This window comes from Sorex fumeus, unplaced genomic scaffold, assembly GCF_029834395.1.
Source record: "Sorex fumeus unplaced genomic scaffold, SorFum_2.1 ptg000003l, whole genome shotgun sequence".
NCBI lineage: Eukaryota > Metazoa > Chordata > Mammalia > Eulipotyphla > Soricidae > Sorex > Sorex fumeus.
Genome location: NW_026606060.1, coordinates 9,377,607 through 9,394,627, shown reverse-complemented (window position 1 = coordinate 9,394,627; position 17,021 = coordinate 9,377,607). Strand labels below are relative to the sequence as shown.

The 17,021-nt window shown below is 36.2% G+C and overlaps 1 protein-coding gene across 2 annotated transcripts in view; it reads left to right on the top strand.

Moving 5' to 3' along the window:
* LRRTM4 (leucine rich repeat transmembrane neuronal 4) overlaps positions 1-13,389 on the top strand; it is an 844,832-nt gene extending 831,443 nt beyond the window's left edge. For both annotated transcript variants that reach the window (XM_056116615.1, XM_056116614.1), the window contains one exon: positions 13,106-13,389. In XM_056116615.1, the coding sequence (XP_055972590.1) occupies positions 13,106-13,327 (222 nt within the window). In that variant the 3' untranslated portion in view covers positions 13,328-13,389. The remainder of the gene's footprint in view (positions 1-13,105) is intronic.
* Positions 13,390-17,021: the final 3,632 nt, after the last annotated feature.

Here is a 17,021-nt window from a genome sequence, read left to right as displayed (position 1 = left end):
TTCATTAAGCAATTCAATTACTAAATTCCTCATTTGAACGTGTCTGAATATACTGTTAAATGGTGTGAGTGGCTTAATTCTTAATATTAGAGATCAAATGTCATATAGAGGATGAAAAATTAAGTTTTTATGACTTTCATTGTAAGAATACTGGCTCGGCTCTTCACACACTACCTGTCTGAATGCAAGGATCCGTCCCAATGGAAAACCATCAATACCATTTTACTGTATAAGAAGGGAGACATCCACAACATTGGCAATGATCACCTGATCTGCCTGTTGTGCATTGTCTACAAGCTGTGCACTCAAGTCGTGCTGAATAGGATTGGCAGAACACTGGATGAAGGACAACCATGTGAGCAAGCTGGGTTTCGAAAAGGATTTAGCACAATTAACCATATCCACATGGTGACAAAGCTCATTGAGTTTTCTCGAGATTTCAAGATACCACTCTGTTTATCATTCACCAATTTAAAGAAAACCTTTGATTCTGTTGAGACTGAAGAGGTCATTGAAGCCCTGGCCAAACAGGGCATTCAAACTCAGTACATCAGGATCCTCCATGAGCTGTATTACAAATTCACTACCAGGACCTCACCATTCTAAAATGAAGCAATCATCGACATAAAGAGAGGGGTTTGGCAGGACAATACGATTTCACCAAACCTCTTCAGTGCCACCCTCAAGAACATCATGCGATGACTGGAATGGGAAGGAATGGGAGTGAAGATAGACGGTCAGCAACTACAGCACCTCCACTATGATGATGACATCATTCTAACAACATCAAAAATTAGCCAAGAGGCACAAATGCTGGCCTACTTCAACTGTGAATGTGGAAAGATTGGACTGTAGCTGAATCTCACAAAGACAATGTTTATAAAAAGCGGACTAGTTCCTGACTTTCCATTCGCTCTCAATAAAATGAACATCTCCGAATGCAGCAGTTATATTTATCTAGGTCGATAACTCAACACGATGAACAACCTGGCACCTGAGCTGCGCAGGAGGAAGAGAGCAGCATGGAACACCTTCAAGATCATCAAAGAAATAGCTAAAAGGACAAAGAACCTACGGCTCTGGGCATGTCTCTTTGACTCCACCGTTCTTCCTGCATTAATATACATCTCATAGACCTGGGCCCTATGAAAATAGGATAAGAACGCCATTCAGGTCACCCAAATAGGAATTGAAAGAGCTATGCTTGGAGTATCACGCTTCACTCAAGTGAGAGAAGGAATCTGGAGTTTTGACCTCCATCGACAATCGAGAATCAGGGATGCTGTATCTTTTGCCAATGCATCAAAAATCAGATGGGCTGGACACGTAATGTGATTTGAAGAAGACTGCTGGATTAGAGCTGTTACTTACTGGATTCCATGTTACAGCAAAAGAATGTATGGCCGCCCACCTATGAGATGGTCAGATTTCTTTGTCAAAACCCTGAACAAATGGTTTGAGGCTCTTCATGTTCCTGGAGTGAGCAGACACCATTGGGCTACACTAGCACACGGCAGAAACAAATGGAGATGTTACTGGCGCACAGTCTAGAAAATCGATGAGTAATGGGGTATCAATTGATCAAGTTATTGTAAGAACTCATACTGAAATATGAACAATGTTCATGAAAAGATAATAAATAAGATTAATGATAGTCTATGGTAATTTTTGTATGACCATGCTATTAAATGTTTTATAAGTTAATGGCAATAAGTAAAAAAGGGAGTAATACTAGAATTTTATTTTCCTAAAAAACTTGAACTTCTAATGCCTTTCTTGATTGCACATATCAAAAGTCCATTTCCCTCTTCTCAGACACTGACTATACAGATACTTTTATACTAATTTTAACTGTAGCATTGTAGCGCTGTCTTCCCATTGTTCATTGATTTGATCCAATGGGCACCAGTAATGTCTCCATTGTGAGACTTGTTATTCTTTTTTTAGCATATCGAATATGGGGAACTTGCCAGGCTCTGCCATGCAGGTGGGATACTCTCTTGATAGCTTGCTGGGCTTTCCAAGAGGGATGGAGGAATCGAACCCGGTCAGCTGGATGCAAGGCAAACACCCTACCTGCTGTGCTAATATTATTGCTGTAAAATAATAGGATCGGAATCAATTGCAAACCTATTAAGATCCACATATCCTACCACAAATTTGTTTTTTCCTTCCAAAATTTGAAAGTCTCCCCTTCCCTATGAGCCAGAATAATTGAAAGGAATGTGTCCTTTTAAATTTCTTCCAATATGTTGAAAGAAAAACATTCTGAGCAAATAATACATTTTTTTTAGAAAAGCAGAACAGACACTTAGGTTTCTAAGATTCTGAATACACAAGGTAGGACTGAAAGCTTCTGTTAATGAGCCAGTCTGACCTTGCATGTCTCTGAATGGAAACTACAGAACAAAAGACAGGGCATATTTCCAGGGAAGACACTGCAAGCTCCATACAAAGCTGGAGTGGGGATGTGACTTTAAACTAGATTCCTGCTTTCTTGAGAATCAGGGTACAGTTTCCCTGTTACCTGAAATGTATAGTTGTAAATGAAATGTCATTATTATCCCCACTTTCAGAGGATTCACTGGAAACTCTAGAGGATTAAAGTGACATAATTAGTGATAATCATAGTTTTTTCACTTCCCAACCTATCGCCTACTCAAAAGTGCCTCTAAACACATTTATAGACCATAAAAGTTTAAATTCAATTTTAATTGAAGTGCTCATAGTCTTGAGAGAAACCAACGGAAGAATTTCAACATAGCATAATATATTTCCCTAAAGAAATCCCTTTCGTCCATGTATCATGTCCATTATCGGTAAATAAAGTTCAGCTCCTGCAGTCAACAAGCACTGAAGCATGTGAATGAGGTCAACTTTAAATACGGCTGAAGTGCCGTGTTCCAGAATAAAGTCACAGAATGAAGTCAGTCGGAGAGCTGATGCAACAGAGGGACCATTTGGAAATACCCTAAGAACACACTTATAAAAATACCAAATCCACATTAAGGGAAACTTTAAGATACTTTGTTTTGACTATTGGAAAGGAAACAATGGTACACACAGGGACCCAGGCGGTTAATGTACTGTTCATTATTACTATAAAGGAGAAGACCTCAGTCTCTTAGCTCCTAAGAAACCACAGTCCATTGATTACATAGTGCCCTGCAGAATAGAGTATACGTGTAAATGAGCAAACGTCTCAGATACCCTTTCAAAGCTTGCCAATTCACTTGGCTTTTGCATTTCCGTGTTATATTATTGTGCAGGAGGAAGCTTTACAGTGCTGTTTACGCTGCTAGAGATTCTAAACTCCTCTAAAATGTGATAGAGAAAATGGCAATAATCCTGGTTCACTGAAGTAAAAATTTAAAAACAAAAAAATAAATGACTGCTCTAACCGAAAAAGAAAAAGAAATTTTCAATGAATAATGGTGATGCAATATAATAAACTTAAACTTCTATAGTGTTTGTAGGTTCTTTGACCTTTGAATCAACCTAATTTGAGGAAAAATAGCATGGTTTCTTAGATATAAAAATTTATTTTTTATTCTAAAGAATGTCTTAATGACCCCTGCTAAAATAAAACAATTTTCACACTGTCTTCTGTATGGATACTTTTTGTAGCATTTTCAGTGGTTTTCCAAAGCAGACAACACAAAATATATTATTTCATTTGTGCTTTGAGACAGGGATTGAGGCTTGAGATCAAAACGTCCCAAATTTGGTGATGGGTGGTGGGAAGGCATGATGGTGGTAGGATTGCTGTTTTAATATCAACTGTAATCAAATAACGTGAACCACCTTATAAAATAAAAATATCTTTTTTAAGTAATTTTAAATGACAATCCATATTTGAGCACTTGGTTTCACATTAAAAAGTCAACAAGGCTTGCTATCTACCTAATCAGTTTACAGAAGGGCATAAACACATGGGTTTGGAGATTCATTTCTCGGCTCATTGCAATGACTCGAGAAAGATTACACATAGTGATATAAAACATTGGACAAAACTACTTAATATTTATTTTGATGTCTGTTAGTAATTTGGCTGATTTGGAAGAAATGAGCCATCACTTTAAATGAATCCTACAACAAATATTCTAATCCCAGTAAATCATTATCACTTAGAAACAGTAAAATTAGGTGAAATTTTTTGTGTTATCAAGTTATATGTTTACTATTAACAAACACATTTATAACAACTGGCAAGGTCTTCATAATACAATATTCTCTACTGAAAAGTCAAAATGATTGTGTTTATTTTTATGCTGTTCAGACTTTCAGTGACCCACGCCACTAATCATAGATATCTCTACCTATTCAACACACTGCAGAACGAGGCATCTTAAAATAGAACTTGCTGATAAGCATGTAATTTCTGACCTGTTGTGAACTATGAAGAGATATCTATGAAAGGAAAAATAATAATAAAAGATAAAAATCTAAAGTTTCTGTGCAACCCCGACTTAATGCTTACTATTTAGTTATATAGTCATGTTTCTTAAAATTCCTTTCTAGTACTCAGTATCTACACATACACATATGTCTAATATCTAAAATATCTTTGTTTTAATAATCTCTCGTGTGGCACTTTTTTTCCAGGGATTTTTGAGACTGAAACTATATATCTAAGATATTATGTAAACATTTTTTGTGATTGATTTCCATTATCTTATCAAGAAAATATTTCTATCATTTCTTCTAAATCATTTTTTTAAAAAAATTATTGTTGGAAATAGTTGGAATACTATTCATGTTGGTTTAGAAGTCAGTGTGCCTCACTTAAAATACAAAACAGGCAGGTTTGCGGGGAGCATGTCCCTTTCCACGTGCCCCTTTTCCTCTGCGCTGGACACTCACCACAGGGCAGCCAGAAGAGACTTTTGGGAATACCTGCCGAAGTTCCGCCAGACCTCCCACCCACCTCTTCAGGGCCTGGCCCTCCTCTGCAGGCTCCTAGGTCAGCACATCACTGGGACCGGTGGGGGCATGGCCTCCCCCAAAAGTGGGCATGACCTTCTCGGAGGCAACCGCTGCAGTTACGTTTCCCACTCCCAGCACTCTCGACTCACATCCCAGTCTTTATCACCTAATTCTGTTGAAAAAATCCTGGCTGCTTCAACTACAATACAACAATAATCCACTGACCTACTCCAACTCTAACAAAAGACCAGTACGAAAGAAGCTGTACAAGCCCAATATTAAAGAGCACCTCCCCCAATGCTTCATTAGATGCCTGTCATAAGCCAAAGAATAATGCCTGAGAGGAAGGTCAGATTGTAGAAAGGAAGAAAGGTGACCACCATCAACCTACCTTATCCAGAATCCTTTCCCACAATAAGAGGGCACAACGCTAGTAAATTCCAAGGTTTTACCTCTAGACAAAACAGCATGAAGAAACAGCACACATCTCCACTACAAGGAGAAGAGGAAGAAGCGTCCTGAATCCTCAACTGGGGTTATTCACAAATATGCTCTCTCCGATAAACAATTCTGAGATGAAATGCGGAGGATTTCAAGGAACTACTCAAAGAATCAATGGAGGAGACATCAGAAAATTAAAGGAAAAAATGAAAGGAACAGTAGCACAGATATTCGAGAAAATACAGGAAGAAATGAGAGCAGATACTAAAAAGCTACAAAAAGAAGTGTTACAAATAAAGGATTCGGTACATGAAATTAAAAACTGAGTAGGTGACCTCAGCAGTAGATTGAATACAGCTGAAGACAGGATCAGTGAGCTTGAAGATGAGCGATAGAAATCGCTAGGGAACAACAAACAATGGGAAAAGACCTCAAAATAGCTCTAAGAAGAATCAGAGACCTAGGGGATGATGCCAAGAGAAACAACATTAGAACAATAGGAGTACCAGAAGAACAGGGAGGCAACCCCAGTGAAAAGCCACAGTCAAAGAAATCATTGCTGAAGAGTTCTCAGAGTTAAAGAATGTAGACATACAGATCCAAGGAGCCAGACGGGTACTAGCTGAAAGAGATCCTAATAAAAACACTCCAAGGCACTTCATAGTCAGAATGATGAATGCCGTGGATAGAGACACAATCCTGCAAACAGCAAGGTCAAAGAAGAAAAACACATACAAAGGAGCACCCTTAGATTTACAGCAGACCTACCAGAGGAAACCCTCCAAAGCCCAAAGACAATGGTGGGATATAGTGAAAAAACTCAATGAAATGAACGACTCACCAAGAATAATTTATCCAGCTAAACTCTTACTCAAACTCAATGGAACAATACAACATTTTGTAGATAAATAACTCAAAAACTTCATAGACTCAAAACCAAATCTAAAAGAAGGATTAAAGGGGCTCCTGTAAGATAAGAAGGAAAACACAACAACCCCTACAGAAAGATGACACAAAACCCCATGACAATAATCTCTCTCAATGTCAATGGTCTAAATACACTAATTAAGAGACACAGTGGCAAAATGGATCCAGAAACTGAAACCAACATTCTGCTGACTATAGGACCTCATCTCAACAATCAGAGCAAACACAGACTCAAAGTTAAAAGATGGAAAACAATCCTGCAAACAAACAGCTCCCTCAAAAAAGCTGGGGTGGCCATACTAATATTCGAAAGTATAAATTTCAGGTTGAAAAATATTAGAAGGGATAGCGAAGGCCATTTTCTGTTCATTAAGGGATACATACAACAGGAAGATATCACTCTCTTAAATGTATACTTACCTAGCAAGGGACCAGCTAAACACTTAAAACAACTGCTAACAGATTTTAAGCAACACAATAGTAGTTGGAGACTTCAGAATCACCTTATCTCTTCTGGATAGATCAATAAGAACAAAACTCAGCAAGGAAACATTGGCTTTGAAGGAAGTACTAGGAAAGAGAGGGCTAACATACTTACACAGGGCTTTATACTCCCCCAAAAGAAAGAATACACAGTGCACCCGGAACATTTTCCAAAATAGACTATGTGCTAGGTCACAAAACATACCTCAGTAGAATCAGGAAGATAAAAGTAGTATCTTTTCAGACCACGATGCGCTGAAGATAGAAGTGAATCACACAAAGACACCAAGAAACAAATCAAACACCTGGAAATTAAACAACTCAATGTTGAAGAATGAGTTGGTCAGGAAGGAAGTTAAGGACAAAATCAAAAGATACCTGGAAACAAATGAGAATAAAAACACGAGCTACCAGAACCTATGGGAAGCAGTGAAAGCAGTGCTAAGATGAAAATTTATAGCGTTGCAAGCATTCCTAAAAAATGAGTAAAGGGCCTACATAGATAACCTAACCACACAGCTCAAGATCTTAGAAAAAAAAAACAGCCAAAGGAACTCAAATTTGGCCAAAGGAAAGAAACAATAAAACTTAGAGCAGATATTAATGACACAGAAACCCAAAAAACAATCCAAAAGGTAAAAGAAACCAAGAGCTGGTTATTTGAGAAAATAAACAATATTGATAAACCACTAACAAGACTCACAAGGAAAGAGAGAGAGAACCCTAATAAACCAAATCAGAAATGAAAAAGGGGACATCACAACAGAAACCAATGAAATTCAAAAGATCATCAGAGACTACTTTGAGAGTCTGTATGCCACAAAGCAAAAAATCCTAGAAGAAATGGATAAATTCCTGGATTCCTATAATCTCCCAAAATTGAACCAAGAAGACTTAGGATACCTGAATAGACCCATTCATATCAAGGAAATTGAAGTGGTAATTAAAAGTCTTCCCAAAAACAAAAGCCCAGGCCCAGACAGATTTACTATTGAATTCTTCCAAACATTTAAAGGAGATTTTTTGCCAGTTCTCCTCAAGCTTTTCCAGGAAATTGAAAAAACAGAAACTCTCCCAAATAGCTTCTATGAGGCACATATCTCCGTAATACCAAAAGCAAACAAAGACACCACCAAAAAAAGAAAACTATAGGCCAATATCCCTGATGCAAAGATACGATGCAAAGATCCTCAACAAAATATTAGCAAATAGATTCAAACAACTCATCAAAAAGATCATACACCACAACCAAGTGGGATTCATCCCAGGGATGCAAGGTTGGTTTAACATTCAGAAATCAATCAACATAATCCCATCATAACAACAAAAATAATGATAAAAACCATATGATCATATAAATAGAGCAGAGAAAGCTTTTGACAATATACAGCACCCGTTTATGGTGAAAACTCTCACCAAAATGTGTTTTGAAGGAACTTTCCTCAAGATTGCCAAAGCCATCTATGACAAACCCATGGAAAGCATTATCCTCAATGAGGAAAAACTAAGGACCTTCCCTCTAAGATCAGGGACAAGACAAGGATGCCCACTATCACCACTTCTGTTCAGTATAGTATTGGAAGTACTTGCAATATCTATTAGGCAAGAAAAAGACATTAAAGGCATCCAGATAGGAAAGGAAGAAATCAAGCTCTCACTATTTGTAGATGTTATGATACTATATCTCGAGAACCCTAAATCCTCTACCAAGAAACTCCTAGAAAAAATAAAGTTGCAGGCTATAAAATTAATGCCTCTAAATCCATGGCCTTCCTATACGCAAATAATGGGACAGAAGAAAGTGACAGGAAAAAAACAATCCCGTTCACAATCGTGCCCCAGAAAATCAAATACCTCAGAATCAGCCTAACTAAAGAGGTAAAGGACCTGTACAATGAAAACTACAAAATGCTACTCCATGAAATAAAAGAGGACATGCATAAATGGAAACATCCTGATGTATAGAAAGAATAACATTGTCAAAATGGCAATCCTCCCCAAAGCTTTATACAGATTCAATGTGATCCCTATAAGGTTACCCATGAAATTCTTTAAAGAAATATATCAAGCACTCCAGAAATTCATATGGAACAACAAATGCCCACGAATAGCTAAAGCAATTCTTGGGAAAAAGAAGTGGGGAGGCATTACCCTCCCCAACCTCAAACTCTACTACAAAGTGGTAATAATTAAAACAGCATGATACTGGAGCAAAGGCAGGGATCAGACCAATGGAACAGGGTGGAATATCTGTACACATAACCCCAAATGTATGAACATTTAATATTTGATAAAGGAGCAAGAAATGTGAAGTGGAGCAAGGAAAGCCTCTTCAACAAATGGTGCTGGCATAACTGGACAACCACATGCAAAAAAAAAATGGGCTTAGACCTCGACCTAACACCATGCACAAAAGTCAGATCAAAATGGATTAAAGATCTCAACATCAGGCCAAAATCCATAAGGTACATTAAAGACAAGGTTGGCAAAATCCTCCACGATATTGAAGCTAATGGTATCTTTAAAGACGACATTCTACTGACCATCCAGGTGGAAACAGAGATAAACAAATGGGACTATCTTAAATTAAGAAGCTTCTGCAACTCAAAAGATACAGTGACCAGAATACAAAGACAATCTACAGAATAGGAAAGGATATTCACCCAATACCCAGATGATAAGGGGTGGATATCAAGGATATACAAAGCACTGGTTGAACTCCACAAGAAGAAAATATTCAACCCCATCAAAAAATGGGGTGATAAAATGAACAGAAACTTTCTCAAAGAAGAAATCCAAATGGCTAAAAGGCACATGAGAAAATGCTCTACATCACTAATCATCAGGGAGATGCAGGTCAAAACAACAATGATATATCATCTCACACCACAGAGACTGGCCCATATCCAAAAGAACAAAGATAATCAGTGTTGATGCAGACGTGGCGAGAAAGGGACTCTCCTACAATGCTGGTGGGAATGTCGACTTGTTCAGCCCTTTTGGTAACAATATGGACGATTCTCAAATAATTAGAAATGTAGCTCCTAATTGATCCAGCAATACCACTCCTGGGAATATATTCTGGAGAGGCAAAAAAGTATAGTTAAAGTGGCATCTGCACTTCTATGTTCATTGATGCACTGCTCACGATAGCCAAAATCTGAAAAAAGCCTGAGTGTCTGAAAACAGATGACTGGTTAAAGAAACTTTGGTATATCTATACAAAAGAGTACTATGCAGCTGTTATAAATGATGATGTCATGAAATTTACATACAAGCGGAACTACATGGAAAGTATCATGCTAAATGAAATGAGTCAGAAAGAGAGGGCCAGAAATAGAAAGACTGCATTCATCTGGGGAATATAAAGTAACAAAATAGGAGATTAACACCCAAGAATAGTCGTGATAAGTAACAGGAGTTTCACTCCATGGCTGAAGGCCAGCCGCACATGCTAGGGGAAAGGGCAGCTCAGATAGAAAAGGGAAAACCAAGTAAAGGATGTTGGGAGAATCCTCAGAGGATGAGAGATCCATGCTGAAAGTAGACTATAGACTAAACACGACTATCACTCAGTGCCTCCTTTGCAAACCTCAGCAACCAAAAGGAGAGAGAATAAAAGGGAATGCCCTACCACAGAGGCAGGATGTGATGCGGGCGGGGGGGAGAAAGAGAGATACTGGGATCATTTGGGGTGGAGAATGTGCACTGGTGGAGGGATGGGTACTGGATCATTGTATAACTGAAACCCAAGCACAAAAACTTGTAATGTCCGTAACTGCATCTCCTGGTATTTCACTAATAAAATTTTTAAAAATAAATAAATTAAATAAAATAAAATACAAAACAGCATATTGATTTAATTTTCTCACTCATTAAATAAAATAAGAATGTATATGCTTAGGAAAGGGAGAAAGAGAGTAAGAGAGAGAGAGAGAGAGAGAGAGAGAGAGAGAGAGAGAGAGAGAGAGAGAGAGAGACTGGAGACTGGATGGAAACTAAAACAAACCATAAACTGAAGGGATGGTTAGGCAAGTTTTTTGGTTGGTTTATTTTGTTTATTTGTTAACTTTTGGGAACACATCCAGTGGTGCCAGGGCTTAGCTTGGCTCTGCACTCAGTGTTCACTCCTGGTGGAGCTTAGAGGAATATATGGGATCCAGAGAAGCAATCTTGGGTTGGCAGTCTGCAAGATAGGACACTGTCTTCAGTACTATCTCTCTGAAGAGATATTACACTCATATTTTTAAAAAACTATCTATAAAATGACTTTCCGTCTCAAGAAATTTGCACCATGATTTAGTAGAAACTTAGCCTTATGAATTCGATAGAGTGTAATACTCTCTATTATAGCTAATTAAATTTTGAAAAAGATTCATTTGTATTAGAAACTTAGTTTTACTCCCTAGTATAAATAACAATTTGACAATCCATTGTTTTATTTTATATCTTTGAAAATGTGAGGTGACTTTTTCTGATAATTATCATTTGGATATTGAAAACACAATTCTCAGACGAACACATAGAAAATGTGTGTACAATTTTTATTTACACATTTACAAGATAGTGAGAAAAATACAGATGTAGTCTCAGGAGCATTCTAGGGATTTACATAGTAATAAGAATAAATTAATTCTGAAAATAAGATTATTAGACCTATATCTGGCTATTACTTTTAAAAGACCACTTAACAGTTAATTTCTCTATCAAATTTTGACATTGTAACAACTTATAAACTTCTTCAATTTAACAAAACTGTCAGGTAAAGTCCGTCTAGGAGATAGAAAATTCAACACTTATTTTAACAAAGAATTTATAAAAAGTCATAGTGGCTAAATATAGTTAGGAATTTATTTCACACAAAGACTAAGAGAGAATTTTACAGGACAATAAAAAGAGCCTGCAGCACCTTCAGAATTCAGGATATAAAAGGGGGTAGGCGATCTAATTTATTAAAATTAATTGTTTGGAGAAGTTGCTATCTGAAGATTTACCTCAGTTTTTTCTTGGTGCTGGATACTCTGAGTGATTTATGATGAGACTAAATGTTTGAAATACTGAAAATGTAAAGAGTCAACTCTGGGATTATCTGCTATTATAGAAAAGGAATTATCAACAAAATGGAAAAATATTATTAGGATAACTCTGGAATAAGAAGATGCAAAGAAAAAGTCCACTAAGGAAGCAAACTCTATTATATATTCTGGCTTCACAATCTCCTTCCAGTGATTTCATTAGCAAGTTGTAATATCAGCAGGTACAAACAAATGTCTTGTAAATTTTCCTACTCTAGCACCCTTAAGTCAATTATGGAAATGAGGATCAAGCTAAGAGACAATATAAACCACTAGAAATGTGACAGTTCTAGGTAAGGATGGTAGAGTCTACAAAATTTTATCACCTGACTATTCTTAATCTAACCTTTATATTGAATATATTGGATTTTGGGAAGTGCTATCTTATGCTATCAAGAATTAAGCAATCCTATTTTTCTTTTTTTCCAATATTAAGACACATATTTTCTTTATCAGAAAATGGAAGGCATCAGATATTAAAATTAATATAATTTAAGTATTTTCAGAGTTTTTTAAAAAAATTTTAAGTAGCTCATTATGCAGTCTTTCATTATATTAGAAACATATTTGACTCATCATCTTGACATCACAACATTATACTTTAAGAACACAAAGATGCATTTACTTTAATTATTCTAAGGTAGTTTTTTCCCAGAGTTTATTATTTTAATGATTTCAGTATTGTTAGAAATAGTCTATGGGAAGTCGTTGCTATTTTTAGAAAAAAAATTGGTAAAATGTATATGCATTCAAAATAAAGATTTCAGTTGTATATGAATCCATTTTAGAAAACTATATATGTATATATTCGGCTATGCTTGTACTTATAGAAAGAATACTATAAATTCTTTGGTCACACACAAAAAAAGTGTGGTGCTCCCAGATCTTTGCATTATCTACATTCAAATGTATGTTGAAGCAAACATTTCTTAAGTTTCTCAGTTGTTGAGAATTTAGTTTGTCCTCACTTTCTGCACTTCTATGTGATGACTGATGATAATAATGCTGATAGAAAGTTAACAAGGTCGCACGGAACTATAATTGTGCTTTGCTGTATAGATAATGTGCATAACAATATGTATGGGTAAAATCATCAAGTTACATAGTAACTTTCATTATTCTAATGTTCATTCCTAGGCGAGTCAGTGATTACTTGAAATAGCCCGAAAGAGACGCAGTCAACACCTCTATGCGTTACCTGCTTCTCTTGCTGAAGCTTTTCTCTAATCTCTCTTTATCTTTCTCACACCCAGATTCCACATCACGTGAAGCCCTTGCCCTATTACAGCTACGACCCGCCGGTGATGGGGTACTGCCAGGCTCACCAACCGCTGCATGTCAACAAGGGCTACGAAGCAGTGTCCCAGGAACAGGACGAACCCGCCAGCCTGGAGCTGGGCCACGACCACAGCTTCATCGCCACCATCGCCAGGTCGGCAGCACCAGCCATCTACCTGGAGAGAATAACTAACTAACGCTGGGGCCAGCACCTCGCTGGGGAACCTGACGTGGGGAGGGAGGATGGGAGCCCACCATCTCGCAAGCCAGCCAGCCAGTTCATCATTTCTGTCCAAAAGTTTGTGATATAGAAGAAATGCAAAGCCAAGCCAACCCAAGAGGACCAGGGTGGCACCTGCTGAATAACCAGGAGAACTGTGCAACGTTCTTGGGATTAGGACGTTCATCCAACAAAACTGCTCCTGGATGTAAATAGTCCAAGTGTCAAGTTCTTATAAAAATAGATTTCACCCTAGCTACGTATAGGTTTGTTTGTATATTTGCTTTTTCTACACTGCATGGTTCCTGGGATGGAGAACCACAGGGAAGGGCGGGGGAGGGGGGAGCGGGGCTTGGGGGTAATTGGGGGAAACAATAGTTTTCCTTGTTAGGTGTGTATAACTTTCACAGATTTAATTCAATTGCTTTATTTCACCATTCCTTTTTACAAAGTTTGTTCTTGTTTAGTTTGTTTTATTAAATTTTTTCCTGGTCAAGTGCTTTGTTTCCCTATATTAATGTGAGCATTAAAGCTTACATTTGGACTATAGGTTTTTTTTTTTTAAACTGCTTTACCACAGACCGCAAAGAAACAAATTTGACAAGTCTGACAAAACTACTGGAACGAAAATCCAATACAATCTGGGGGAAAAAATGACCCTTCAAGACACACCATGTACAAATTGTGAAGTGTTTAAATCTTTTCTGATTGGTAATCATCACTGTAAGCTTTCACTGTGTCTGTGTAAGAAGGACAAAAGGGGAACCTATGAAAATCTTCAGATGACAAACAGCAAAAATATTCTTAAGTGAACTGACTAGAGGTATATGAAGAACCACAGCCATGTGAGCAATGAACGAAACTGCCAAACCATATATATTTCTAAACATGTGTAGCCTTGCCTTTTAAAATAATTATCAATTAGCTTTTGTGTAGTTTTTTAATCAATAAAAGAGACAATATTGGAAAAATAAATACATTATTTTGTGGTTGGTACACCACAGCCCACCTAATGTTGAGTGATTTTTTTCTATATTGTGAGATTATTCTACCACTTATCAATAACTTATTGATTCTATAATAATAAATTGGTCTCCATCAAATGCTTTCTATGTGTCCAACTCTCAGATATAAAGGTTCTACACATGATAAAAAGTATGAACCCTATTTTAATGTGATAACTCAATCAGCTATTTTTGGATAACTAAAGTATAATTCAAATTAAATTAACAATGTTAAACAATAAGTATTTATGGAAGATCAGAAGTTGTAAAATCTGAAAGAAAAGGAGGATTAATATTAATTGTTGTCTGAAATAAATGATCAGCTTCCTTCTGTTTGTTAGAGCAAAGTTTTGATATCAGTTAAACTTTTATAAATTGATTTATTTCACATGTGATGATATATTCAATAATTTTCTGATTAGCTATGGACATTATCCTGACTCTAGTTACTGGTCTGATTTATCTGGTTCATTTTTAAGAACAAAAAAAATTATAACTTCTATGCCAACATTTATTCAGTCAGTTTTTGCATCCTTAAAGATGTGTATGGAAAGTGGTGCAAGTGGGCTTTATGAAGATTGACAGATGAGATTCATTTGATACTATATTTGACTAAAATAATGTAAAGAGATATAAAGAGGCTCGTAAAAGTTCCATATCAAATGAGTGAATAGTCCTGAGCTTGTTCTTTTGTTTCCTCAGTAATTTTGTTTTACCACATTTAAAACCAGACACAAAGTCAAATTTTCTCTTAATTTACAGAAAAGAGTCTTTATAGGATATTCCATCATACTATTCTCATAAACTTTATTTTTTCAACACTGGAAGACAGCCTATTGCTACTATATTCTGGTAATGTTCCTCTTAACTTTTATAATCTAGATTATCTTTTGTTTAGTAATCATTCAAATAGAATGGATTGACCATTATATATGATTTAAAGATTCTTCTTTAGCATTGTGATATATTTTTAATAATTATCATGTTAAAGTTATATATTTTTACATTATTTATAAAGTTATTATTGCAGAATATTTTGCTTTACATAATTAACTAGTATTTGCTTAACCTCCTACACCTTATTTGTAAATTCAATAATAACTATATACTCTATCTACAAATCCATATCAGGCTATGGTAGTTTCTGAGAGCTCATATTTGAAAAATCTTTATAACAATCGGCTTAAGTCACTGGCCATTCTTTTAATTTTATTTCTTATAAGCTCCGGGCTGGAGCGATAGCACAGCGGGTAGGGCGTTCGCCTTACAAGCGGCCAACATGGCCGACCCGAGTTCGATTCCTCCGCCCCTCTCGGAGAGCCCGGCAAGCTACCGAGAGTATTCGATATGCCAGACACAGTAACAACAAAGTCTCCAATGGAGACGTTACTGGGCCTGCCCGAGCAAATCGACGATCAACGGGAGGGCCAGCACCAGCACTATAGGCAAAAGCCTCACAAGTTAATAGCATTTTTCATGTTTTTCCAAACCCCCGTACATGACCAACACCTATCTCAACTCTAATGTGAAAGAAATAGAAATTATAGTCATTTCAAACATGAACATTTTCAACAAATTTGGAGTAAATATATACTTTACATATTCCAGAACAAGTTTTGGAAATATATTTATCTTTAAGCAAGAACAAAAAAGAGTAAAACAAATTCAGAAGCAACTTGGGTTACTTAACTGGGAAAGCATGTAATTGGAAAATCCAGGTTTATTATGAGAACAACTATGTAGGTTGAGAAAATAGCATCATTAAAAATAATTTTTCAAAAGTTAGTTATATTTCAAGAAAGCAGTTCTGAACTATATACTACTGGGTTGTTCATTCTTTAAAAGTCAATCATGTCTATGTTGAAAACCAGGCATAATCAAGGAACATGAAAGGTTTGTGCTACTTATCAATCAGGCCACATTATTGTCTGGTCTCTCAGTGATAGCAAGCGAACTTCTCCTTTCTCATCACCATTTCTGCTACATTCAAAGCTTTGCTGTGCAAAGTGATTGTCCCAGATTCTCCTTTCTCTCTCAACATAGAACTGCTTATAATTTTGGATTTGACCATATTAGAATGTAGTATTAACTTAGTCAAATGAAATAAATTTATTCTTTTAATATTCAGATAAATCAAAATTCTACATGAAGTTTATATTTTTGCATACTCTGAGTCTACTTATATAAAAAGTTTTTTTTAAATATTCCACTGTTTTCTGGAAGTTGAGAATTATTTTCATTTCTTTTTCATGTTGAAATATTAAAGAGTCCATTCTAAGAAATAAACTAATTTATTTTGAGACTATTCTAATTAGCAACTTGATTTTATGCTGCAATTTTTATTGAACTTCAAAAAATATACAGGCTAGGGTATCAGTGCATTTATAGGGCAAGGACATTAAAACCATTCCAAGGAGGAATTGTGAACATGGCACATATTAGCCATTTATTAATCAAATATTTCGATTAATTTGTTAATATTCTTAGTATTGCTGAGCTTGCATTTACCTATTCTTTCAAGAGATGAGGACAAGTCTAAAATCAGAAGCATGCTTAATATGTGTGTAATTGTAATTGTGATTTAAATTTTATTCTATTGTAATTTTACAATATTTCATATAGAAAACTTGGGGAGTATGGATTATACAAAAAACAACAGCAATTTAC